Here is a 27,175-nt window from a genome sequence, read left to right as displayed (position 1 = left end):
AAGACTTAATCCGGAATGATTTTTGTATAATATTGAATTTGTATATTAAAAACAATTTGTATTAAATGCAGATAAATTTGAACTATAATTATAATTTCGTATGAGAAAAACCTGACCAAAACTAGATTTATTCCGGATTTAATCGGAATAATTTTACATTTGCATGTTGAGTATTCTCAGACTAACTTCGGAAAAATTCCGGATTCACTGGTTACACACATATCGTATTGAGTTTGAATTTATCTGGACTGATTCCGAGTAAAAAAAACCTGACCATAAATAGACTGTTTCGGATTAGCTACGGATTCTCTGGCTTAACCCCTTCGTTATAAACTATACCATTTCTAAAGTTTGTTATAAAACATACCATTTCGATTAAGATCTATAAAAGCGTTGCACTAAAGAATTTCTAATGAGTAACAAGCAATTAATTCAAATTATTAGAAATTTTGAATTAATACATTGATAAGATGAAGATGAGTATTCTTAAGAAACGTCTTTTTAAAAATGCATATCCTTATTTTATGTAAGCAGTGTTGAAAAACCTGGGAAAAAAGCAAAAAACTTTTTTTCTCGAAATGGTACGTTTTAAAAACATTTACCGAAATGGTACAGTTTATAACGAATTCCTGAAATGGTATAGTTTTCCTCCAAGCCGACGAAATATTCATTTTAGTGTCCCAAAATGTCCATCAAAATCTTTTAAATTGTTATATTACTTAAAAATAATAAACAATTATTTATTTATTACTTTTTCTAGTATCATTGATACCTATAGTATATGAATAATGATATAAAAAATATATTTTATAATTTAAATAACAAATTTCTATTTTTTGCTAAAACTTTCACGACCCAACGTTGAGTCGTTAACAGGCAACGGGTTAAACCAACCGGATTACTTCTGCATTTACTAGTTGTATATGATCTGACTAACTTCGAACTATACCGGACTAATTACGGATTTAATAGTTATAAAAAACAGTATTGATTTCAAACTTAATTCAGGGTGAGAAAACTCCACAATAAACCGTACTGTTGCGGACGAATTCCGGATTAATCCGAACTGGGTCCGACTTTTTATTCAGGGTATTCACTTATGGTAAATAAAATAATTACTTCTCCAGTCAATTTGGTTATACAAATTTACTAGTATTATTAGTTATCTTCTTTCAATATAATAATTAAAACTGATGTATTCGTTTTTTGTTATAGTATAGGTGTAGGTTCGAATCCCCAAGCTTTAGAAATATTAAGTTAATTTAAATAAAATTGCGATAGGTAAATCGAAAAATATGTTGAATGTTTATGTACCATAAAGTGATAATAATTAATATGTGTAACTTGTATAATTAATTTCTTATTAACATTCACTAAATTGTCTGGACTAATTTTTAACTGTTCCTGACTAATTCCGGATTGACTAGTTGTATACATACCGTATTGACTTCAGATTTATCCGGACTAATTCCGGATGACAAAAACCTGACAATAAATCGCATGATTCGAATAAATTCCGGATTCACTATTTCAAATTAACTAATTAATTTCGGACTTCATCGGCCCAACTCCGGATTCACTAGCTGTTCTCAAACCGTATAGAGTTCAGATTTTTCCGGATTGATCTCGGGTGACAAAAACCTGACCATAAACCGCACTGTTTGGGAAAAATTTTCGCATAAGTCCGAAATCTGTCCGGTTTTTTTACCAGGTTTCTCTCATTTTCAAAAAGCCAACTTTATATTTTTCTGAAATGTGTAACACATGTTAAAAGCACACCCAAGTTATAATCAGAAATAAAAAATAAAACCATATCACACATAAAAATTGATAAAATCTTTGAGATTTATTTCCCCATTTTTTAACTAGACAAGTGTATAGATAAGGCGGTCGTTGAAAAATCTGATGGTCCTACAGTCATCGCATTGTAAGGATGCTTCGGCGATTCTAGCTTATTTTCCGGGATCGGGGGATGAACCCGCAATACCTGAAGAGGTGGAGAAGTTGGTAGATTTCTGTCAATGGCCACGTCGTATGGGGTAGGACTGACATTAACGATAGAGGCAGAAGACTTTTAGACTTTCTGATAGATACGAATTTAGAAATTCTAAATGATGGTAATGAGCCAACTTTCGTTACTGTTAACAGGAAAGAAATGTTGGTTATCACGATCTTTTCCAAGTTTGTATGATCCTAGGAGTACTGATTAGGCTTTATATATTGAGGACCTCAAGGCCTCCATGGATGACTTCCCCACCTCTTACGGAACGCATGAAGAGTAGGAACTAGCAGCAGAATATGTGTGGGATTCAATAATCTGCTCCTTTAAAAGTAACAGTGCAGCCAAAAAAGTAAACTTGGCTTTAATAAAGCCAAGAAATGTAAGAATCAGCAAGCATGGGATGCTGCTCGTAATTTTTATAAGAGGTAGAGAAGGCACGGGGTATTAAATGGAGGAGTTTTTGCGAGGGAATCGAAAAAGTGCGAGAAGCATCAAGACTCCATAAAGTACTAGCTAGAGACCCAATGAACAAATTAACTACCATTAAGCTACCTAATGGGCAATTTGCCAAAGATAAAAGGAAGTGTCTAAAGTATCTGATGAAAGTAAACTTCCCGGACTTTAGAGAAAGATTGCAGCATGACTATGACGTGGGACCCAGTAGGACTCGAGGAAATCGGGAAATCTGGAAACTAGCAGCCAGAGTTATGACTCCGGATGGGATTGATAGGGAATAAAGTGTATTAGGTTACCTCTGTGTAAAATTATGAGAGCGTGTATAGCTCTTGGTTATACAACGGAGTCTTGGAAAAAGACGAGGGTTGTATTCATTCAGAAGGCCGGTCGGTCAGGTTATACTGCCGCCAAGGACTTCAGACCAATTAGCCTAACTTCTTTTATATTAAAAGCGTTAGAGAAACTGGTGGATAATTTTATTAGACAGGAATGTCTAAATAATTTTCCTCTCATCCGAGACAACATGCTTATAAAGCAGGTTTCTGGGTTGAAACAGCCTTGAATTCTGCAGTAAGTAGAATAGAGGGACAAATTAATAGTGGCGTCTATGCGGTTGGCACTTTTCTTGACATTGCAGGTGCCTCCCCTAACACCTCTATCAAAGTTATCTGTAGGGCAGTCAGAATGCGGGGCGTGCCGGAGACGCTAATTAAGTGGATCGATAGTATGCTTCGCGAAAGGGCCCTAGTAGCAGAGTACGGTAAGGCTAGAGTAACAGATAATGAATCCTTTCTTTACAATATTCGTAAAATATTTACATGGAATTCATAATAAGCAGCCCTAAAAACCATTGACTAACAAATTTGAGAGTCACTGAATTCGAGTTCAATGTTAGTTTTTCAAATTTTAAAATCGCTCACCAATTTTTTAAAAGTCGATCAAATTTGTCTCGAATTTGTAACTCGATGGTTTTCCGGGTTGCTGATTACGAATCCGATGTCAGATTTCAAATATTGAAAATGATAAATCCATTATGGTGGACGAGTTTTTTTCAATCCACCCCCTGGTAAAAATTTTGGACTAATTCCGGATTAAATACGGACAGATTAGTATGGATTAGTCTGAAAATTGTACGAAAAAGGCCAGAAAATGATCCGCGCTAGTCTGATATCAATCCGAACGAAAACCGGAATCCGAAAACACTCTGGAGTAATCCTGAATGTCTACGTATTCAGTCCGTAATTAGTCCGCAACAATCCGAATTTATGACCGGTGAAGAATTCTTCTAAAATAAGTACTGAATTATCCGATATCAATATGTAAAGAATACGGAATCAGTCCGCAACAATCCGAGTTTAATCCTGGTAAGTAGAGTAGAATAGAAAATAATTCAATTTCCAGAAAATATGCTTGAAAACAAGAATTTTGAATTATTCTGAATACGCGAATTTACCTCGAAGCTCTATTCCACGGGAACCATCAAAATTTTAGAAAAATCAATTCTTCTCTATTACTCACGTAGATTTGCAGATAGAAAAGAATCCAATTTTTCTATTTTTCTTAATGCGTAAAGTTTTATGGTATTAAAAGTTCTTGAAAAAAATATGGAGTTCTATTCTTTTGAATTGACTGGATTGACTTCTAACCATTTTGGGTAGTCAATTCAAAAGAATAGAATGTTCGACGAGTAAATATGAAATGTTTATTCTTCTCAATAGACTGCTTCGAATTTCAAAAGCGCATTAAAAGGAATACAAATTTTTGACAAACAATTTGGAAAAGCCTAATCTTTCCAATTGTCTGTAGGAGCTTCTTTAGTTATTGTCTTAAAATAAAACGCAGTGACAGTTATGTTTCGCGTCGTGTGAATTTCATTGTAATTTCAGTGCTAAACTATTAAAATTAAATATTAAAACTAGTGAAAATATGGTTAAAACGCAAAGTGCTTACGATAAAATATATAATGCTCTTACTGAAAGGAATTTTCATATGTTCAATGTTTAACAATGTCAAGTTTTGAAACCTAACCTCACTTTCTAGTGGAATCTTGAGTGGTAGTGAGTCCGTTCAGTGGAACAGAAATTTCTACTGATTTGCTGTCTATTCTGATTCTTTTGAATGTGCGTTTCATATTTTTGTGATGTCAATTCAGAATAATATATTTTTTTGAAATTTTGGTGGTTCCCGTGGAATAGAGCTCCGAGGTAAATTCGCCTATTAAGAAGAATACAACTTTTGAATTCTTTTCAATTCTACGCTTCTTACCGGGATCTAGTTAAAAAAACTTAATCCGCAAAATGTCCGGAGCAATTGGAACTCTGTAAGCAAGAAATCCAGTATTAGTCTTCCACCATTTGAAATTAAGTGTGTCAAAATCCTATTCCGAATCATTCCGAAAGCTGTATGCAACGAATCTGTAAATTATATTAAAAACAATTTGTATTAAATGCAGATAAATTCAAACTGTAATTATAATTTCGTATGACAAAGCCTGACCAAAACCAGATTAATTCCGGATTTAATAATTTTACATTTGCAAGTTGCGTATTATCAGACTAACTTCGGACTAGATCCGACTAATTCCGGATTCACTGGTTATACACAAACCGCATTGAGTTTGGATTTATCCGGACAAATTCCGAGCGACAAAAACCTGTCCATAAGCAGACTGTTTCGGACTAGCTGCGGATTCACTGGTTAAACCAACCAGATTATTTTGCGTTTACTAGTTACATATGATCGAACTAACTGCAGACTAAACCGGACTAATTACGAATTCCATAGTTATAAAATACGGTATTGATTTCAAACTTAATTAATGGTAAAAAAACCCCACAATAAACCGCATTGTTGCGGACAAATTCCGGATTTATCTGAAATCGGTCCCACTTTTTATTCAGGGTATTTACTTACGGTAAATAAAATATTTAATTCTGCAGTCAGTTTGTTTTTACAAATTTACTAGTAGGTATTATTAGTTATCTTGTTTCAATATTAAAATTAACACTGATGTGTTATTTTCTTGTCATTTCTTTTCGTGGCACTTCATAAATTCTATTATGGATTTGAACTTCCATGCGAGCGTGGTATAGTAGTTAGTGTATTCGATTTCGGTGCGATATAATGTTAGATAGGTGTAGGTTCGAATCTCCAAGCGTTAGAAATTTTAAGTTAATGTAAATAAAATTGCGACAGGTAAATCGAAAAATATGATGAATGTAGCATAAAGTAATAATAATTAATATGTAAAACTTGTATAATTATTTTTTTATTAACATTCACTAAATTGTCCGGACTAACTTTTGACTGTTTCGGACTAATTCCGGATTAACTAGTTAAAATTAACTGATTAATTTCGGACTTCATCGGACCAACTCCGGTTTTATTAGTTGTTCACAAACCGTATAGAATTCGGATTTTTCCGGATTAATTGCGGGTAACAAAAACCTGACTATAAACCGCATTGTATCGGACAAATTTCGGATTAGTCCGAAATCTGTCCGGTTTTTTAACCAGGGCCGAATTCGCACCTATTGAATCTACTCCTTTGAATTTTAGAAATCTTAAACCCTTCTCGTAATCAGCGACCCCTAAAACCCTCGGGTAACAGATTTTAAGACGAATTTGATAGACTTTTAAAAACTTGTCCGCCATTTTGGATCCGCCATTTGGGGCCATCCACATATTACGTCACACTATTTTTGATAATTTTTGATACCCTCTTCCCCATGTCACACTCTATTACATACATAAGCGCCGTTTTCTCTGCAGGGTGTCACACATTGTTTGACCCCCCTCCACCTTAAACTGTGACGTAATATGTGAATTGCCCCTATTGAAATTTGAAAAATTGACATTCGATTCGAAATCAGCGACTTCAGAATTTATTTACTGAATTTAGTATCTTTAGCGCTTATAACTAAATTTTTTTAAATTTTTGATGCAAATGTTGAAGGAATATTAAAAATGAAACAGTAGTTTCGTTCACTAAATCCAGTTTACATTTGTCATTTTCAAAACAATCGAGGTAAACAAGGGCTAAAAATTTTCGCAATGTTATAAACTCTCAATAAAAAAAATGAAAAACAAAATATTTTTTATTGTTTAATGAGGTAAAAATAGTAAAAGTTACTTAAGTGTCCACAAATCATCAAAATTTTTCGTCAAATTTGATATTTAATCGACTGTAACTCTCTTAATTTTCGTTAAATCTTATTGTGTGACATATAAATCAAAATTTACTTTAACCACTTTATTGGCAGGGTGTTCCAAATGGCGTTCCACGTGCCAAGGCACATACTAGCAAAAACATCAAAATAACGTTCCTAATAAAACTTTATTTTCAAAGAGTGTACACTACTTTTAACAACTACAAAGCTCGAACGTAGATTTTAAATTAGATGAGATTGATTGCCCGCAATTTGTAACTAGCCAAGTGCACATTATTCAAAAAGGTGTAAGGCAATCTCAAGTTGCAATTAAACATAGAAAAGAAAATCATTCCAAATGTAAACTTGTTAAGCTGGTCGTGGAAACCCTAACACAATAGATAAGGCGGTCGTTGAAAACCCCAAAGGTTTCAGAATTATGATACGTTGAAATTGATAAAATTTATGAGATTTATTTCTCCCATTTTTTAACTAGCCAATATTATTCACAAATAGCCATATTATTAAAAAATGTGTAAAACATTCTAAAAGTAGTGCACAAGTTTTTAACAAATATAGAACCATACAAAAACTAAACTTTTGAAACTGGTCGTGGAACATATCACAGAATAGATAAGGCGGACGTCGAAACATTCAAAGGTTTTACAATCATCACATATGGAAATTCATAAAATTTGAGATTTATATCACCAATTTTTTAACTAGCCAAGAGAATATTATTAAAAAATCTGTAAGACATGCTAAAAGTAACTCACAAGTTTATAGAAACACAGAAAATCATTCAAAACCTTATGTTGTCCAAATGGTCGTGGAATCTACCACATCATAGATAAAGCGGCCGTTGAAAAATCTTGTGGTCATACAGTTGTCGTATATAAATCTATGAGATTGATGTTTCTCATTTTAAATAGTCAACAATATATTATTTTAAAATGTGTAACACATGTTAACGTCACGCTCCAGTTATAATAAAAAATTAAACCATTGAAAACCTAATTTTGTCGAACTGGACGTGGAAACAACCACAGCATAGATAATACGGTCGTTGAAACATCCACTGTTTTTAGAATTATCACACATAAAAATTGTTAAAATCTATGAGATTAATTTCCCACATTTTTTGACTAGGCAAATGCATATATTATTCAAAAAAGTGTAACACAAGTTTAAATTCACCAACAAGTTTTTAACATACAGAGAACCATTCAAAAAGTAAATTTTTCGAACCAGTCGTAGAACCTACCACAGCATAGATAAAGCGGTCGTTGAAAAATCTGATCGTCGTACAGTCCGTAATTAGTCCGCAACAATCTGCATTTATGACCGGTGAAGAATTCTTCTAAAATAAGGACGGAATTATCCGACATTAATATGTTAAGAATACGGAATCTGTCCGCAACAATCCGAGTTTAATCTAGTTAAAAAAACTTAATCCGTAAAATGTCCGGAGCAATCCGAACTCTGTTCGCAAGAAATCCGGTATTAGTCCGCAACAATTTGAAACTAAGTGTGTCAAAATCTTATTCTGAAACAATCCGAAAGCTGTATGCAACGAATCTGTAAATTATCTGCACAATTGGGATTTAAGGGGGGTAAGGTCCAAACGGTGAAAAAAAGCATGTTTTTAAGAATTTTTTTTGTCGATACGCAGAAAGTTAATTTATTTTATAGCTTTGTATATAATATTGCTACATTTAAACAATATTTCTCTAAATTTTAATTGAAAAATATTAAAAACTGAGCGAGATAATGAGATTTTCCTCAGGCGCCTTAAAAAAATTAATTTGTGGTGTACATTCTAACTCGCAATAGAATCATCTAAGACAAAAAAATCAAAGTGCATTTATTAAAGGAGATGTTTTTTGAAGTAACGCTGAAAGGAATTTTTTTTATTTTTCAATTTTTTGTAGCAGTTAAAAGCCAAAAACTCGACTTTCGCTTTAAAAAATCGATTAACTTGTTATTGTAAAATTTGTAGTTTAAAAAACGCTCACAGCGGTACCTCAAAAACATCTCCCTTGACAGAAGCACTTTGATTTTTTTGATTTGGATGATTCAGTTGCGAGTTAGAGCGTACACCCCAAATCAATTTTTTTAGGTCGTCTGAGGAAAATTTCATTATCTTGCTTAAAAATTAATATTTTTTAATTAAAATTTAGAGAAATATTGTGCAAATGTTACAATATTATACGCAAAGCGATAAAATAAATTAACTTTTTGCGTAACAGTCCGGGAGCTAGCGACCAAAACAACTATCTCATTTCATACCGGCTGAAAATTTGAGTATAGATTACTAAAGACATGTAAATAACAGAAACCCACGTCTGGCAGGCCAGCGCTGGGGCAGGGGGGCGAATAGGTGAAAAATAATGTAAAATTTTCTCATTTCATACCGATTAAAACCTTCATAACTCGAAAGTTTACACCTACACGAGTGTAAAAATGTGCATCTGGCAGTTCTGGGGTGGGGCAAAGTACGTCTGGCAAAGGGTTAAACACGTAAAAAAATCGAAAAATTTTTCTTATTTCATAACGATTAAAACCTTTAGAAATCAAAAGTTTACATTCAAACAAGTGTAAAAATACACGTCTGGCAGCCCTTCGAAGATGCGACAAATCGGTCAAGCGGTGAAAAAAAAGTAAATTTTCTCATTTCATACCGATTAAAACCTTTATAATTCAAAAGTTTACACCTACACGAGTGTAAAAATGTGCATCTGGCAGTTCTGGGGTGGGGCAAAGTACGTCTGGCAAAGGGTTAATCACGTAAAAAAATCGAAAATTTTTTCTGATTTCATAACGATTAAAACCTTTAGAAATCAAAAGTTTACATTCAAACAAGTGTAAAAATACACGTCTGGCAGTTCTGGGGTGGGGCGAAGTACGTCTGGCAGCCCTTCGAAGATGCGACAAATCGGTCAAGCGGTGAAAAAAAAGTAAATTTTCTCATTTCATACCGATTAAAACCTTCATAATTCGAAAGTTTACATCTACACGAGTGTAAAAATGTGCGTCTGGCAGTTCTGGGGTGGGGCAAAGTACGTCTGGCAAAGGGTTAAACACGTAAAAAAATCGAAAATTTTTTCTGATTTCATAACGATTAAAACCTTTAGAAATCAAAAGTTTACATTCAAACAAGTGTAAAAATACACGGCTGGCAATTCTGGAGTGGGGCGAAGTACGTCTGGCAGCCCTTCGAAGATGCGACAAATCGGTCAAGCGGTGAAAAAAAAGTAAATTTTCTCATTTCATACCGATTAAAACCTTTATAATTCGAAAGTTTACATCTACACGAGTGTAAAAATGTGCGTCTGGCAGTTCTGGGGTGGGGCAAAGTACGTCTGGCAGCCCTTCGAAAATGCGAAAAATGGGTCAATAGGTGAAAAAAAAGTAAATTTTCTCATTTCATACCGATTAAAACCTTCATAATTCGAAAGTTTACATCTACACGAGTGTAAAAATGTGCGTCTGGCAGTTCTGGGGTGGGGCAAAGTACGTCTGGCAAAGGGTTAAACACGTAAAAAAATCGAAAATTTTTTCTGATTTCATAACGATTAAAACCTTTAGAAATCAAAAGTTTACATTCAAACAAGTGTAAAAATACACGGCTGGCAATTCTGGAGTGGGGCGAAGTACGTCTGGCAGCCCTTCGAAGATGCGACAAATCGGTCAAGCGGTGAAAAAAAAGTAAATTTTCTCATTTCATACCGATTAAAACCTTTATAATTCAAAAGTTTACACCTACACGAGTGTAAAAATGTGCATCTGGCAGTTCTGGGGTGGGGCAAAGTACGTCTGGCAAAGGGTTAATCACGTAAAAAAATCGAAAATTTTTTCTGATTTCATAACGATTAAAACCTTTAGAAATCAAAAGTTTACATTCAAACAAGTGTAAAAATACACGTCTGGCAGTTCTGGGGTGGGGCAAAGTACGTCTGGCAAAGGGTTAAACACGTAAAAAAATCGAAAATTTTTTCTGATTTCATAACGATTAAAACCTTTAGAAATCAAAAGTTTACATTCAAACAAGTGTAAAAATACACGGCTGGCAATTCTGGAGTGGGGCGAAGTACGTCTGGCAGCCCTTCGAAGATGCGACAAATCGGTCAAGCGGTGAAAAAAAAGTAAATTTTCTCATTTCATACCGATTAAAACCTTTATAATTCGAAAGTTTACATCTACACGAGTGTAGAAATGTGCGTCTGGCAGTTCTGGGGTGGGGCAAAGTATGTCTGGCAGCCCTTCGAAAATGCGAAAAATGGGTCAATAGGTGAAAAATAATTTAAATATTTCTCATTTCATACCGATTAAAACCATTATAACTCGAAAGTTTACATCTATACGAGTGTAAAAATGTACGTCTGGCAGTTCCGGGGTGGGGCAAAGTTCGTCTGGCAAAGGGTTAAACACGTAAAAAATCGAAATTTTTTTCTCATTTCATACCGATTAAAACCATCATATATTGAAAGTTTACATTTAAACAAATGTAAAAATCTACATCTTCAAAAGGCCGCCAGACGTACTTTGCCCCACCCCAGAACTGCCAGACGTTCATTTTTACACTTGCGTAGATGTAAACTTTCGTTTTATAAAGGTTTTAATCGGTATGAAATAAGAAAAATGTAAGTTATTTGTTACCTATTGACCCATTTGCCGCATCTTCGAAGGGCTGCCAGATGGGTATTTTCACAGTTGTTTGTATATAAACTTTCGATTTCTAAAGCTTTTAATCGGTATGAAATGAGAAAAAAAATTTCGATTTTTTACGTGTTTAACCCTTCGCCAGACGAACTTTGCCCCACCCCGGAACTGCCAGACGTACATTTTTACACTCGTATAGATGTAAACTTTCGAGTTATGATGGTTTTAATCGGTATGAAATCAGAAAAATTTTTCGTTTTTTTTGCGTTTTTAACCCTTTGCCAGACGTACTTTGCCCCACCCCAGAACTGCCAGACGCACATTTTTATACTCGTGTGGGTGTAAACTTTCGAGTTTTGAAGGTTTTAAGCGGTATGAAATGAGAAAATTTTACATTATTTTTCACCTATTCGCCCCTACCCCAGCGCCGGCCTGCCAGACGTGGGTTTTTGTTATTTACATGTCTTCAGTAATCTATACTCAAATTTTCAGACGGTAGGAAATGAGATAGTTGTTTTGGTCGCTAGCTCCCGGACTATAACGTTAAAGAAAATCTTAAAAGCATGCTTTTTTCACCGTTAAAACCTTATACCCCCTTAATCTAATTGAAAGATAAAAACCGAAAAATCCGAAATCTGTATGCTAAGAATCCGGAAATTGTCTGCAACAATCTGGATTTAATCCAATAAAAAGGCATAATCCGAAACAAATACAAAATAATCCAAAATCTGTACGCGAAGAATCCGACATTAATCCGGTTCAATTCGGAATTAGTGTGGTAAAATCATATTCCGAAACAAATACGAAACAATCCGAAATACATGTATGCTAAAGGTGCTTCTATACCTTCGGTGTTTTATTCAAGTAATCGTCAAGATTAATTTTCACAGACAGGTCACTCAATTTGATTAGTTGAAGAGCAAATTACATTTTTGCTGTTTCTGAAAATTTGAAATAGTGAAAATGGAATCTTTAGTTCAGCCAATCAGATTAAGTGATCCGACCGTGAAAATTTATTCAGCCGATTGCTTGATCAAACCACCAGAGTTGTTCTATGCAACTTAAGAATCCAGTAATAGTCGGCCACCCGAATCATATTACATCCCTGGTAAAAATTTCGGACTAATCCTGATTAAATCCTGACATATTAGTATGGATTAGTTCCATAAATAATTGTACAAAAATGTCGGAAAATGATCCGCGTTAGTCTATCATTAATCCGAACGAAATTATGAACCAATTTCTATGAGACTATATACTTGGTTAATAAAGATTGATTGGCCGTAACAGCTATCAGAAAATTATTGGACACATTATGGAATATATAAATTTGGATGCAAAGACAGGAAATAATTTAGGACATAGGCTAGTACATCAAAGTATATGCTTTAAGTTATACATTTATAAGTAGTTTGTAAGTTATAAATACATATAAATACTCTACTTAGAACATAAGGCTGATTATAATTGACTTATAAATAGTATAAAAGAACAATAAAAATTTTTAAATTGAGGTAGTTGGCGCATTGGACAGCATACTAAAAATTTGTTCAGGAACATTGCCTCACATTTTTAATGATTTTTCAAGGCTTATAAATATGAACAACTGACCTTTGTTGAGCAAAATGATTGCTAAAAAATCTTAATATTAATTTATACTATTCTGCACCAAATACTTCAAATAACAACCGTAGAACCATAAACTCGTATCATCAAGTCTATGTATATATATTTTCATAATCAAAAAATATTTTTTGTGAACTTAACTTCAGAAATAAAGTGAGAGTGTGCCTAATGGCTCATGTCTTTGACATTTTCTGGACAATAAGAATGACTCGTGAACAAAATTTTAGATTATAATTTCGTGAGCCAAGACTGAAATAACTTATTTATGTTTTATATCGATAATTTTAAAAGTTAAAATAAGAATGCAAATAAAATTATGTGATGTGTACTACCGGCCAGACACAAATGAAAAGATTAGTCTTTGTATAAAAATGATTCTTTCAGTGACTAGTTTTGTTTGTTTTTATGTAATGGTGAATCCAAGATTTAATAGTTGCAGTGGTCCTGTTACAGAGGCACGCATTCTCCTCCTTTATTTTCGATATTTGTGATGCGGATGGTAGGCTTTGTTCCTCAATATTTCTGTGAAAGGCATTTAATACTGTATCAATTTCACTCTGTGTCCATCTGGTTTTTTTCTTTTTGACACCAATATCTAAAATTTGATATAAATTAAATTAAACTTTCTGTATACTAATTTCGTGGGAACTTAAATAATAAGAGTAAATTCTTTTTGCAGGGGAAAGGCTTGCAGATTGCCATACCTAAGCTTTTTTGTTCATAACTCATTAAAAAAAATAATTTATATGAATTATAATAATAATTATAATAATAATAATAATAATTTATAATTTATATCATCAGTAAAAGGATCTCAACAGCTACAAATTTGACTCATAAATAATTTAAATTGCAGAGTCTGATATGCGATTTTTAATATAATAAATATAGGGGAGACTGGGCTAAATGTTAGATTGTATTTCTAGCCTATACTAAAACTAGAAAATATATTTGTAATCTGTTGAATAAAATAACTTAAGCGGCACACCTAGTGTGAGTGACTGAAAAAAACGTCGATTTTTAGGAATTTTTTTCAAGGAAATTATTGCATCTAATTTTTTTAAAAGTTTTGTACATGTATATTTGTATAAATAGTGAACATTTTGTAATTTTTTCAAAGAAAAATACCTTTTTTTAAAGAGTTATTCGCTATATAAAAAAAACAGTTTTCCCACTGCTGCAGTTATTGCGGCCTTCTGAGTGACTGAAATCAAAAAAACGAAAAAGATTATTAAACTAGAAGATATTTGCCGTACAATGAGGCTCCAGTTTTTTGATTGGATGAAAAATAAAATTTTGGGATGCCAAAAACCATCGGATTTTTTTGGCAAAATTTAAAAGCTTTTTTCAAAACTCCGCCATTTTGTTGCAATTCAATATTTTTTGACATCCGAGGGTCATTGTACGGCAAATATCTTCTAGTTTAATAATCTTTTTGGTTTTTTTGATTTAGGTCACTGAGAAGGCCGCAATCACTGCAGCAGTGGGAGAACTTTTTTTCGGACACTCAGGAGATAGCGAATAACTTTTTTAAAAAAAGATATTTTTCTTTAAAAAAATTACAAAATGTTCACTATTTATACAAATATACATGTACAAAACTTTAAAAAAAATTAGATGCAATAATTTCCCTGAAAAAAATTCCTAAAAATCACCGTTTTTTTCAGTCACTCACACTAGGTGTGCCCCTTAACTTTTACATCACACCAATCAAATCCACGGCAATGTTGGATTCGCTAGTTAAAACTTTAAAAATTTGACTCCAAATCCGTAATCAGCGTACCCAAACTTCAAATTTTGAAAATCTGAGTACGCATTCATAATCAGCGACTCCAAAAACCCCAAAATAACAAATATCAAACAATTCAATTAATGGGAAACTCTAAAATATTTTTGCCGAGTTTATAATTTATAATATGCTCTGATACATATACAGGCTTCTGTAGGTGAGAAACTGGATAAGCGAGAAACCTCTATGAGCGAGAGAAAATTGCCGGTCCCTCGAACTCTCGCTTATCCAGGTTCGACTGTATTAGTAACACTTTTTCTGCAGGTTGTTAGTGATGCAATATATGGACAACCCCATCAAAAAGGTGATCGCATTCTAAGTATCTGCAGTGTAATGAATTAATCTAATATATGTAGTTAAATTGCGTACCTTTGGTATTTACCACATTCGAAGTCTTTGACTTTTTCAGAGTATTTGGAACATCAACCATTTTCGTGCTCTGCTTCAACTTAATTGAAGAGTCCGAATTGCATTCGGAAGTTTTAATGCTCGCCCCTGTATCTCGACCTGAAGAAATCAAAACTGTTACTGCTGATCCACATATTAAAAATCAAAATGAAGAGACGATCAAAAAAATAAATTTTTAAGACTATTAAATCTCTATTAAAGCACTTCAACCCCTTGACAGTCCCTGACCCATATATGACAAGACAAAGTCGTATAACCTTTGTGTCAGTGGCCACATATGGCCATTTAAAAAAATTACTAAATATACTTTGATTTCAGTATCGACGGGTATACTAAAGTTTTTGGGATAGCTGAATCCGAATATGAAATCAGATTTTAAAAAATATAAAATGTCGGACCCAAAATGGACTAAAACAATTAAAAATTATGTAAAAAGCTTTAAACGATCAAAACAAAAAGAGTAAAATATCTCTATTTTTTCCTAACAGCTGGTGAAATTATAAAAATATGACACAAAATAGAAGAGATTAAGTCAAATTTTTTGTTCTGTATATCTGATTTTGCATGATTTTCTTAATTTCTCCGAAGCTGATTAACATTTTTTAACCTTCTTGAACACATTCTAATAATTATTTAATGTAGATTTAAATTTATTTATCGATATTTTGGACCATTAGTACGCTTGGCTATCTGGGCTGATTTTAGGGAAAAAATAGAGATAATTTTTATTGTTTTCCTACGTTTAATTCTTTTCACACTATAATGTAAAAGGGGTGTGCAATGAACACCCTTTTAAATGACAATGTCCATTTAATTATGGATGGCAGTGTTTATGACTAATTAGAAGTGTAGCGTACGGTTCTGTAATTAAAAAAATAAAAAGAGAATTACAACTTACAATTTCACATTAAATTCGAATTTCATAACTTTAAAAACTCCCGAGTAAATATTTTTAAACATATCCGCCAACTATTAAAAAATTTGGTCACCATATTGGATCCACCATTTTGAATTTTGGAAATCTGTCATTAGATTGGTAATCAGCGACCTCGAAAACTCCTGAGAAATGAATTTTGGTTGAAACGCATCAATTTTAAAATTATCTGCCATTCCAAATTATGGAAAGCAAACCTTAAATTTGAATACAGCGACCAAAAAAACTTATATACATGATGAGATCACACTTTTTTAGAAAATTTTCGGACCGTTTTAGGCCTATGAGCAATTTTTAACTAGACTGAGTAGGGGTTAATTGAAAAAATTAAAGTGAAATAGATTAATTGAGAATAATTATTGTCTTAGTCTAAAATATAAAACAGTAGATGAAAATATATCAATCAATCCAAGTCAGGTGGATTGGATTGATATTGATATATTGGATTGATTGGCATATATTCATCTACTGTTTCAATTTTTTTTGCGTACCTTTGGTATTTACCACATTTGAAATATTTGACTTTTTCAGAGTATTTGCAAAATCGACTGTTTTCGTGCTCTGTCTCGACTGAATTGAAGAGTCCGAATCGCTTTCGGAAGTTGTGATGTTCGCCTCTATATTTCGACCTGAAGAAATCAAAACAATTACTACTGTCTACATATTAAAAATCGAAATGAAAAATGGTCAAAAAAATGATTTAAAAAATTTAGTTTCTGAGTTAAGAAAAAATTAAATACATTTATAGGAAAGGAATTTATCATTCGCTACTATATACATATATCAATGAACTCGGAGAATCTCGGTGTGCATGTAGCTCAGTAGTCAAAGCAGTCTACTGGCAATAGAAAGGTCGTTGGCTCGTATCCCACCATGCTACGGATTTTTTCTGAGTTCTTTAATAATTTTGAAACTTTTAATTAATTTTGAAAATATTTTTCTGAAAAAGCCCATTTCTGTGTTAGGACGGCTGTGCTGTCGATACATGAAATTTAAAGAAGCTTTAAGTGAAAAATGATTTGGATAGATTGTTAACTTTATCAACCCTTTAATAAAGTTAAATACAGTGTGTGAATTTAGTATCTTGTTGGCACGAAAATGAAATGTGACGCGATCTAAAGAAAGGGACCTTAATAGCATAAAATTATAGGTTATGTTTGCAATTTTTTAAAAGAAAATACAAAAAAGGATCAACTATAAATGTGAATGATTAATGTTTGTTGTATGATGATTAAAAGGAACTTTTACGTTACCGGCGGAATTTACTGTTTCACATACATTTACTTGGATTTCTCAAGTTTCTGTCGGTATCGTCAATGTTCCTTTTCATCATCATACGTTGAAGGTTTGCCACATTTAATTTTTCGCTTTTTCTCAAAATTTCTTATTTCCTTCTCGCAATCGTCATTTTTATACTTCAGGTCACTTACGCTCTTTATAAATATTCTCAGCTTTACTTAGGAATCTTTAAATCGAAAGTTTAAAAAAAATGTATTCACGGTAAGCAAAATGTATTCACCGTAACCCACCAATACGGTTTTGTCGCGAAAACGCATTCACCGAACGTCTCCACCAATTCTTTTTCTCTATTCTGAATACTTTTTTTTTCTTTTTAAATCATACCTTCCATTTTTTTTTGCAGTTTTGAGTTTTTAGGATCTTCGTGACTGTTTGAAAATCGTACAATTTTTTTCTTATGTTTCAATTGGATTGAAACGTCCGAGTCGCTGTCAGAAGTTCCGATGCTTCTTTTTTTATTTTGACCTGAAAAAGGGAATAATATTATTGCGGATTGATAATATTTGCAAATTAACCATGAAGAAGAAAGTATACGATATTAATTGGTGCTTCAATTTTTAATATTAAAAAGAAGTTTTAACTTGGGAATAATAATAATCGAATAATTTAGAATAATTTCTTACATGTTAGATAAAGTAAATCTAGAAATTAAGATACAATTATAAATTGAATAAGTTAATAAAAATGTCACTGAATATCTATAATATATTCAAAATATAAGTAAAAGAAAGTTGATATTTTTTCAAATTGGCTTTGAACGTTCTAGGAATATTCTTAGGGAATTCTAGAGATATTTTTATTATATCCTTAAGATATTCTGAGAATGTCCTCAACATATTCCGATGATATATCCCCTATCGATCTCTTTGTATACCTATGTACTTTTATCTCTTTTTATTTCTCTTTGCTGCAAATTTTTATCCTTTTTAATATATAAAGAATTAATTAACCAATATTATTAACAATATTAAAGACTTTATGAAGTATTACAATTTCAATTGAATTTATTATTTAAATAAAAATATTTTTATAGTTTTCGTACTTCTGTTTATAACCTATTTTTATTTTTTAACAAATCAAGTTATTTATTTATTTGTTATGAAATTATTATTTATTGTTTAAATCTATATTTCATTTCACATTATTAACCAACATTGTACACATAACACTTAAAACCAAATTTGAAAAATTTCGCACGCAGGAGGGCTCGAACCCTGAACCTTCGGAACGCAAGTCGAATACACATGTCACACAGCCACGCTAGCTTGGAAGATATTTTTCTTGAACCACCTTTTAAATTTTGGGACTGTATTGATCTCTTTTTATCTCTTACTCTATCACTCTTTATCTCTCAGTTGATCTCCTTTTTAAAGTTTTAATTTCTCTTTGTTTATCATGAAATCGTCACATATGTAGCTAATTCAATGTATAGGAAGGAAATAGACTGCAGTCTATTGCAATTGAGTAAAAGGAATAAAAGTGATAAGTATTGTATGTACTGATATGTAATTGGGATTAGAAAGAAAAAGAAGAGAATAGTATAAGGGCTAAAAGGTGCATAATAAATGTCATAACAAAATTATTGAGATAAAAGAAGAAAAGGCCTTTTTCAATCGAATTGGAAAGAAATAGACTGGATATAGAATCGAGGGGATAAAAAGAAAAAAGTATGGCATTAGAATATATAAAGTTAGGATAAAAAGAGAAGAAAGTGAATAGTAAAAGAATTAATAGAGATAAAGTAAAGAATATTAAAAGAGATTGAGCAAAAGTAGGTGATGGAAAGAGATTGAATCGAATCGAGAGGTGATAGACTAAGATTAAACTCAAGGTGTAAATGGTGATGAGTGTGTACTAAGATTAAAATGTGGATAAAAAGAGAGAAGTACAAAGATAAAAAGGATAGATCGGTATAAAACAATAGTATATTAAGCAACAAGGGTATAAAGGCAGCCATTTGTTTACGGTGATTTTTGTAACACGAGTGGAGGTCGAGGGCGCCCCGAGACCTCCAATGGTGTCACAAAAATCATCGTAAACAAATTGGCTGCCTTTATTCCCGTGTTACTTACGATATTTTTTATTCCTAATGCACAAAAGTGTCGATTTCAGATAGCAGACGACTTGCATGAAAATGGCGGCCGTTTTCTCCCTTGGGCAAAAATAACGCATGGGATTAGCTGTTATGTTTGCACATGGGAGAAAATGGACGCCATTTTCATATGGTCAAACAAATGAGTGACTTTACTCCCTGTCGTCAGCTATCTAAAAGCGCCATTTTTGTGCACGTGGGATAAAAATGTTGTTTACAAAGATAAGGAAAAAAGTAAATACTAAGATTCAAATGAGGATAGAAAGAGAATGAAGTAAATAGTAGAAGGATGAAATAAGGGTTATTAAAAGAGATTGAGAAAAAATATGAGATAAAAAGAGATTGAAAGGATTAAAAAAGGAAAAGCCTGGGATAAAGGAAGGTCATAAGCAGGGATCAGTGTGTTCTTGGATTAAAGTTTTTTATTTAATTATAGTTTAAAGATTAAATAGATTAAAGCAGCGACAGAAAGGAAAGAAAGTAGATAGGAAAAGTATTGAAGAAGATAAGAAAAATGTTATTCAAGAAGATTGAGAAGAAGAGAAGATAGAAAGCGATAGTAGTAATAAAAATGAAGATAGATTAAGAGAGATAAACTTTAACTCTTTCCATCTCAGAGATAAACAAATATTCAAGGAGACAGGATTCCTATCCCTTGACCTCCAGCAGGGAGATATAAAACTGGATAAGTATGAAGTGACATTGAAAAGGGTATAAAAAGTTATCTTTGGGGATTGAAAAAAGATTCAATGGGGTATAATGAAGGTTATTGAAAAAGATTAAGAAAAAAGAAAAAATCGAATTCTTTTAAATTTAATAGAAAAGAGATAGACTCACGGAGAAAAATAGTTAGCTATTTCAGCTAATTTTTAGCTACCTTAGCTAACCTTAATTGCTATTATATGAATAGCAATTATTGTTAGCTAATGCAGCTAATGATTAGCTAAAATAGCTAACTTGTTTTGCTAAAACAGCAATTGTTAACTATAATAGCTAAAAATTAGCTATCCATATAATAGCAAACGCATTTTTCTTCGTGCTCCGATAGAACCAAAGGAATAAAAGGAGACAAGAATGGACTGAGATTTAAATAGGGATAGAAAGGGAAAGAAGTGAATAGTAAGAGGATAAAAGGCGATAAAGTAAGGGTTATTAAAAGAGATTGAATAAAAAGGGAAGATAGAAAGAAATTGAGGGGAATAAAAAAGGGATAGCCTGGGATAGAAACAAGATAATAAACCTTTGGATATACTAGGATGTCCTGTTTCTGAGCAGGATAATCATAAATTTATTAGTTTTTAATGAATAATTGTTGCCTTTAGTCTTATAAACGACCAGAATTAATTTAATTATTTACAAGTTTCTTTTAATACAAAATTATTGCATAATTTTTTAAATGATCAAGAATGAGAATGAAAAAGCATGAAGGCGTTTGAATTAAATTCTTTTCAATTATATTATTTTTTATATACTGTTAACCCCCTAGAATTTTGCTGAATATACGGAAGAATAGAAAATTTAATTGTAACTTTTAAACGCTTTTAAGTAGTAGCAGCTACAGAAAAACACTAAAAGATTGTCATAAAAAGACGTTTAAATTAAATTAGAGTTACATTGGTAAAATTAAAAAAAATAATTTTAGGACATTTAACAAATTTTAAGAACAAATAATGGAAAGAACACAAGAAATTCCCGGTTCAAAAAAATTTTCCTGGTCATTTCCATTCCAATTTTTAAAATCCCGGTCAGCTTTCCACCCTGTGAAACCAGGGAGCTTTCGCGCGAAGCGTTTTAACATTGTAATTTTATTTTGGATTACACGTAAACTATATTAGTGTGTTTTTTAATAGAAAAATTCGCGAATTAAATAAAACTAATCTAAAGGAACAACAAAGTCAATTTTTTTCAAAGAAGAATAACTAATATTTTTAACAATTAATTTTTAGTAATTTAAAGATCTTACTCTTGAGTATGAAATAAAGTAGTTTTAATCAGAGCTCGAACCAGTCAAAGTATTTAAAAATATGGACTTTACGGACCAATTACTGACAAAAATATAACCAGCCCAAGTTTTAACTCCTTATGACTTCAGAAAACACCTCCTAAAGTATTCATAACCAATTGTGAAAAATAAAAGTAAATTTTTCAAAAATTATTCAATAAATATAAAGAGCTATTGACAAATTAAGTTAGTCTTTAAGGGGATGGTGGGGGTCCAGCTTTTTGTGACGACCAGTAAAAATATTAGTGTTAATGTATGTAACAGTGCCTGACATAAAAAAAGTGAAGGGCTTTCAATTTGCAAAAAAATTTTAGGTAATTTATGAATGGCCTCTAACGATACATATAAGGTTTAAACGCTTTTTCTCAAAATAACGTTTTTTCAAATTGCGGACACTTTATCTCTAAATCTACTGAAACGATTTTAATAAATAATAAGTCGTTTTGTTTGTTAGCATGTCATGTGTGTGAATTCATCAGAAAATAGTCAAAATATTAAAAAAAAAAATTTTGCGGACTATAAAGATACTGAAAAACATAGTGTATTTTTAAAAAAATTATTGAAACATCTGCTATTTTTTTTATTTTAGTCGATTTTTCATTACTGTGGTGGATTTCTATGCGAAACACCTTCCTTTTTAAAAAGCAGTTTGGATTTTTTGTTTCCCATTTGTCAATCTTGAGATAAACTGTCCGCAATTGGACAATTAACTTTTTGGAGTTTCGATCTGGATGGTGTCTGCAGATTATGATATTAAATAAAAATTAAAAACAAACCATTATTTTTATTCTCCATATATGTAGTAATGTAGGCAAAAAAGTTTTTTTCATATTTATAATAAAAGACCTAAGAAATTTTTTTTAAAATTTGGTCTTTTAAGAGACTTCTAAAGTGTAGTAGTACCATAAAGATGACAGAGTGATAAAATTATTTACGATTCAATTATTTTTTACAAGAACTTTTAACTAAAATTCTTCTTTAAATCGATTATTTTCAATAATTTTCGGAACTGTTCTTTGACAATTTTCAATTCCATTTGTTTACAATATTCAATTTTACAAAATTTGAATTATTCGTAAATTCTTCAATAAAATAAATATTAAAAAATAAAAACTTAAAATAATATCAAAAAAATTTCTATTAAACTTTTTCAAAAAAATTAATTTCAAAATTCAATTATTTTTAATAATTTACGCTATATTACTTTCAATATTTAATTATTATCTAAAATTTAAATTGAAATTCATTTTTAAATCAATTTTTATTAGAAAATTCTAATAGAATTCAATTATTTATAAACACAAAAATAAATAATTGAATGTTTCTTAAAATTCAATTCCCATAAAGAATCGTTATTAACAAATTTTCAAATAATTGAATTCTCTCCACGAATTTTAATAGGATTTTTAAGAATAATTACATTTTTCGAGAAATTCGATTTAAATTGTTTTAAAAATAATTGAAATTCTACGATGATTTTTATTATTTGTGAAAATAATTGACTCCCAAAGAAGAATTTTGTTACTTTTCAACAATATTTAATTTTTGCGAAGAATATTATTACTCTTGAAAATAATTTAATTTTTGCATTTATTTGTAACTTTTACAAAATTGAATTTTTTTCGTGTTTTTAACTAAGCATCTTTTCTTTAAATCAATTATTTTGAATAATTTTGAAAAAGTTCTTTAATAGTTTCAAATTCATTTGTTTACAATTCAATTTTACAAAATTTCAATTATTCGTAACTTCTTCAATTAAATATATATTAAACAATAAAAACTTTAAATAATTTTAAAAAAAAATCAGAAATTAAAGTTTCTCAAAAAAATTAATTCAACAGAATTATTAGCTAAAAATATGAAAAATTTAAATTTTCAGACTCTAATTTGAAACCTTTTCAAAATTTAATTATTTCTAAAAATTTACGCTCTAATGCTTTTAAAATTCAATTATAATATAAAATTTTAACTGAAATCCATTTTTAAATTAATGTTTATGAGAAAATTCTACTAGAATTCAATTATATAACCACAAAAAAAAACAATTTATTGAATAAATGCATGTTTCTTAAAATTGAATTTTCATAAAGAATTTTATGTATACATTTTTAAATGCACTGAGAAAACGATGTATTTGATTAAAATTTTTTTTTAAATTAAACTTAAAATACTTTTTCTCTACAGTCAAATACTTAAGTTCAATTCAAACATATTTTTTGGTTCATTTAAAGAAATAATATATTTAATTCAAACATAAGTTGTGGGTGATTTTAAATTTTTTATAATCAATTTTTAAGTTTGAATCAAACATAAAATTTTTTAACATAATTTTTGTTTAAATCACAGCAGAAAATATGTTTGAATTAAATATAATTATTCAAACAAATATTATTTTTGAATAATCAAAGCAGTAAATATTTTTTATATATTGGAATTAAGCTTACAAACTAATTCTAATTAAATAAAATCACTTAAAATTATTTTTCTATTTAAATATAGTATAACGTTTTCTCAGTGTAACTGAATTGTTTTGATGAATTTTAATGAAATTTTTAAATTTTGTTCGAGGAATTCGATTAAAATTGTATTAAAAATAATTGAAATTCTGCAATGAGTTTCATTATTTATGAAAATAATTAAATTTCTAAAAAGAATGTTATTATTTTTATAAATAATTAAATGATTGCGAAGAAATTTATAAAAAAATTTGTAAAAAATGAAATTCCTGTGAAATTTCTATTATTTTTTGAAAATAATTAAAAGTTTGTCTAGAATTTTATTAATTTTTTTTAATTCAATTCTTTTGGAAAATTTTATGAAAACAGTAGATATTAAAAATCATTGAATTGAGGAAAATTTTTAAAAATAATTGAATTTCTGCGAAGAATTTTATTACTTTTGAAAATAATTGAATTTCTGTAATCATTTGTAATTTCTCTAAAATTATCCAAATTATATCGTACAATTTACGAACTTTTTATTCTCTTTTAAGGAAATTACGGACCTTTTTTCAAAAAAACGGACTTTTACGGACTTCAAGCAAAGTTACGGACTGTTACGGTATTTAAAGACCTAGTTCGAGCCCTGTTTTAATAGAAAAATTATACAATTGAAAAAAAATAAATTGATGTTTAAAAGTAGCACTTTAAAAAAATCACCCAAATATTATCTACTTAAAATGTTAAAATTTTTATATCACTTTATATCCTATCCAAAAGTTAAGCACCAAGTCAATAAAAATTTAACGTACTTTTATTCTGTGTGCAATTAATTGAACACGATTGAGAACGATTAAAAAAGTAAATCGCCTCAATTGCAAGAACGCGATTGATGACAATAGAAATTTTTTCCTATTGTTTTCAATCGTCTTTTATCAATTTTTGCTAGAAGGGGTGATAGTGTCAGTAAGAGTGAAAGTGAAGAGATAGTTTAAAGTAAAGTGAAGTAAAAGTCCTAGTGAAAATAAATGTTGGGCATAAGTAAGTAAAATACGAACCTTTGTTAGGATTTTGAGTAGTTTTTAATACATCTGACATCTCGATGATATCTGTTGCAGCTGTTGGTTGCTGATAAATATTCTTGTGAATTTTCAAATCGTGTCCCATGAATTGCGCTACTCGAGAAATTTGCTTTTCCGAATATTTTTCTGAACAAGTTGTTGCTAGGTGCTTTCTTAGTGTCGTTCCTCTAAGAGTTTCAGGTCTCTTTGCTCCACAAAGTGTTGAATAATTTCTTAGTAGTTCGCAAGCTTCTAATGATTTAGAAGCTGTGCTTGGTGATCCATATTTTTGATTCCGTTCATTAAACTGTGCGACAACATTTACTGCTTCTAACACTTTATTAAACAATGTCGGATGGAATGCTGCAGCTAGATCTTCAATTTTATTATCAATTCCTTTTAATGCGGAAACCAACCTACCAAGCAATCTAAGTTGAGCACGAATCAGGTTATCCTGCTGATCTTTTTTATGTTTTATTGAAAGAAAATTGCCGTAAAGTATAATGAGCCTATCGTACCTGATGATGTTAGTAATTTCGTCGTTGTTTCTTAAAACAGGAAGTATTTGATGCCTCATTTTATAACTAGCGTCAATATGAACACGACCGATCTTGCGTGCTGCATTTTGCAATATGGACCTCGTACTGGCTGAACTTGATTCACTACATATTGCATAATGATGACGAATATTATTGTTTGTATAGAAGCCGTAACATTTCGGACAATTTATTATCTCCTCAGCTGCTTTCTCTCGACCAACCTGTAATCTTCGAACAGTTATTATAAAACCTTTATTGTGATCATTGCTCGTATTGTGTAAAAAGTCTCCTTTTTTTCTGATAACACTAATTTTTTTTTTTCTTTCGTTGCTTTTCTTTTTTAAAGACATAAATTCCTTCACCAGGGGTTCATCTGCATGCCGTCTTTCCAAATGACGGGCAATGGAAAGCTGCATTGTATGGCAATAGTAACAAAAGTGTACTTTTGATTTTCCAGTTTTTCCTTTTGACGAAAGTACTTCCAAACCAGCAGCCGGTATTCCTGACTTTCCAGGGCCTGCGTACAAGGAAGAAAAAGTAGACACATTTATCGTAGATTCTTGAGTTGCGTTTAAGGTGCATTCGGATTTTTCATTAAGGTTTTCATCTTCATCATCGTCTGAATCTTCTTCAGATTGGTCATCATCCATAGGCAGGTAATCCTTATCACACAGATCATCTTCATCATCTTCATCATCTTCGTCATATTCATAATCATCGTGATCTTCATCAGCATTCTCATTCTCCGGAACCGTATTTAACGCACTATTCTCGTCATTTGCAGAAATTAATGAAATTCTTTCACTGGGTGGAATTATAATTTCATTAATAATTTTTGGCTTAACAGATTGAACTGTATTATCTTCTTCTTGAAATTGTTGTCCTGGTAAAATTGTGTCGACAAATATAATTTCACAACTGTCAATGTTTATAGGTTTGTCAGAATTATTAACTTCGAGAATTATATTATTATTGACTTCATTAATAACTGATGTTTCAATTTCAATTTCAGACTCGACGAAGGGTGTGGAATCAATCGGTGTGCAATCATGTGGAATCGGCTGTTCATCAGAATATGATAAAGAATTTTCATTTATAAGTGTTTCCTGTTCTGACTGATGAGGAAAAATTTCGAGTTGATCTTGCCTGGTGTCATTGTTACTAGAAGCTTGCAATTGATAATCAGGTACGGTGATAAATACATTATTTTGCGAAACAACGTCGGATTTACTGTCACGTGAAGAGGGTTGGTTGTCGAAACAATTTGCAGAATTTACTTTTGTAATTGATTGATTCTCGAGATCTAATTTGATTAGAAGTTTTTCTCCCTTTTCAGATGCTATAGGAACTGTACTTTCGTCGAAACAGGATTGTTTAACAGAATCGACCACCGAATCTGCAGTACTCAATTTAACCTGTTCTACTTTGTGTGGAGAAATAGACTCTATTTTTGCTATTTTATCATGAACCAGACTGTCGTCATCCTTCCTCAATATAATTTTTTCTTTTTTTACAGATGCAGTGGTGATAATAGACTGATTTGATGAAAGGATAGAATTTTCGACAAATGCAAGATCTAATTGACTATCGGCATCATTTTCTATCACAACTTTTATTTGATTTTCAGGTACTACGATGCATCTACTGTCTTTCAAAGATTTCTTCTCAGGATAAATTAAAGAATCATTATTAATGTCTTATGATAGGTGAGTATATAAT

At 31.1% G+C, this 27,175-nt stretch overlaps 1 protein-coding gene across 1 annotated transcript in view; it reads right to left on the bottom strand.

Moving 5' to 3' along the window:
- Positions 1-13,107: 13,107 nt before the first annotated feature.
- The window catches only part of LOC122504487, a 35,502-nt gene continuing 21,434 nt past the window's right edge, over positions 13,108-27,175 (bottom strand). Inside the window, exons 6-10 of the mRNA XM_043615621.1 lie at positions 24,915-27,152; positions 17,649-17,789; positions 16,517-16,654; positions 15,053-15,190; positions 13,108-13,489 (exon numbers count right to left, since the gene is read on the bottom strand). Of these exons, the coding sequence (XP_043471556.1) occupies positions 13,275-13,489; positions 15,053-15,190; positions 16,517-16,654; positions 17,649-17,789; positions 24,915-27,152 (2,870 nt within the window). The 3' untranslated portion in view covers positions 13,108-13,274. The remainder of the gene's footprint in view (positions 13,490-15,052; positions 15,191-16,516; positions 16,655-17,648; positions 17,790-24,914; positions 27,153-27,175) is intronic.

This window comes from Leptopilina heterotoma, unplaced genomic scaffold (genome assembly GCF_015476425.1).
Source record: "Leptopilina heterotoma isolate Lh14 unplaced genomic scaffold, ASM1547642v1 Lhet_3, whole genome shotgun sequence".
In the NCBI taxonomy this organism is placed as follows: Eukaryota; Metazoa; Arthropoda; class Insecta; order Hymenoptera; family Figitidae; genus Leptopilina; species Leptopilina heterotoma.
This window is presented reverse-complemented; position numbering and strand designations above follow the sequence as displayed.